Raw genomic sequence first — 1,374 nt, 5'->3', positions numbered from 1 at the left:
TACATTTCGAGACAGTTGAGAATCATTAATAACTTTTGAACCAATTTGACGTTGCAGGTATCTTCATGAATATCGGCAATGGTATTGCAAAAGTACTATTGGGTAAGGCAGATGTAATATCAGATATAGTGCCTATTGATTATGTAGTCGATGTGATAATGTGTGCCGCGTGGCACGTCACGCTACATATTGATAATAGGGTCAAAGTTTACAACTGTACGAGCAGCGCACGTCCCATCAAGTACGGAATCGATATTTATTACAGAATTTGTTTAACTAACGTAACTCAATTGTTAGAGTATCCTAAAAGCTTCAGATTCATTTAAGCAATGCGATCAATAGAAATGCCAATGGATAAATTGCATTCCAGTGTGATTAATGTACAAAAGATAATGATAAACTTAGAAAAAGATATTGAGAACACAAATGGATAAGAGCCAGCCAGATTTTTTTCTGTGAATATCTATACGATTCATTTGTTCTAATGAAGCTGGATGTGTCATAGAAACGTCTTTACGTTTTTAATACTTCTTCGGAAATAAGAAAGGTATCTCAATTCGGTGAGTAGTGACTTTTTCTTTTTTGTTTACCGGTTTCTTCGCAACGGCTTAACGAACCGGAATTTGCATCTCGTAGGACATGTTCTAAAATATCCCGTAATAATATTGTTCTGTATTATTCTTTCTTTTTTCTTTTTGCAATAACTCAGTCTATACGTATATTCATCGATTGAGTTGAGCTATTTGAAAGAAATCTTTTTTGCAGGTATTTCTTCGAATGGTTTGATCCTGGATTCATTTGATTTTGCAAATGAAGTTCTCGTTACCTTTGCATTTCGGCAAGTGCTCTTTCGTCATATAATTTATTGCTCAATGTCTCCATCGTACTTCGTTTCTTTTCTTTCTTTTTTTTCTCTTTTTTCTTTTATTTATTTATTAAAATTACAATCAATTCTCGCGTTGAGAATTTTCAGTAATTTTTCTGGCGTGGCGTAATTTTTCTGGCGTGGCGCAGTGAAGGCGCAGTGAAATGGCTGATTATTTATAATAAGTTAGTACTTATTATAGATAAGTATAATTTATAAGTAAGTGTTATAAATAAGTGAATATTACTTAATTTAGATAACTAATTGAATCTAGCGTTTAGGTCTAGCGGGTAGTGCCTCTTCAGCTTGCGAATCTGGTCCGTCGTATCAAGTAGTCCAGTGATTAGGGGGTTTCGGTGTTTGTTGATTCTTTTGCTATATCTGTCGCTATATTTTGCTATTTCCTCTTTGACGGTGGGTATCTTGAGGTCGTGGTGTATTGTTTCATTGGTTACGTACCAAGGTGCGTCAATTAGGGATCTTAGCGTTTTCGATTGGAAGCGTTGGAG

The 1,374-nt window shown here is 35.0% G+C and overlaps 1 protein-coding gene across 1 annotated transcript in view; it reads left to right on the top strand.

Annotated features, from left to right (window-relative positions):
- LOC100747705 (fatty acyl-CoA reductase 1-like) overlaps positions 1-675 on the top strand; it is a gene marked incomplete at its 5' end in the record, with an annotated part of 4,395 nt that extends 3,720 nt beyond the window's left edge. Inside the window, one exon of the mRNA XM_033323953.1 lies at positions 58-675. Coding sequence (XP_033179844.1) covers positions 58-326 — 269 coding nt within the window. The remainder of the gene's footprint in view (positions 1-57) is intronic.
- Between the last annotated feature and the right edge of the window lie 699 nt (positions 676-1,374).

Source organism: Bombus impatiens, unplaced genomic scaffold (genome assembly GCF_000188095.3).
Source record: "Bombus impatiens unplaced genomic scaffold, BIMP_2.2 scf_1339, whole genome shotgun sequence".
NCBI lineage: Eukaryota > Metazoa > Arthropoda > Insecta > Hymenoptera > Apidae > Bombus > Bombus impatiens.
The sequence above is the reverse complement of the archived record's forward strand: the minus strand, read 5'-3'. Positions and strand labels throughout refer to the sequence as shown.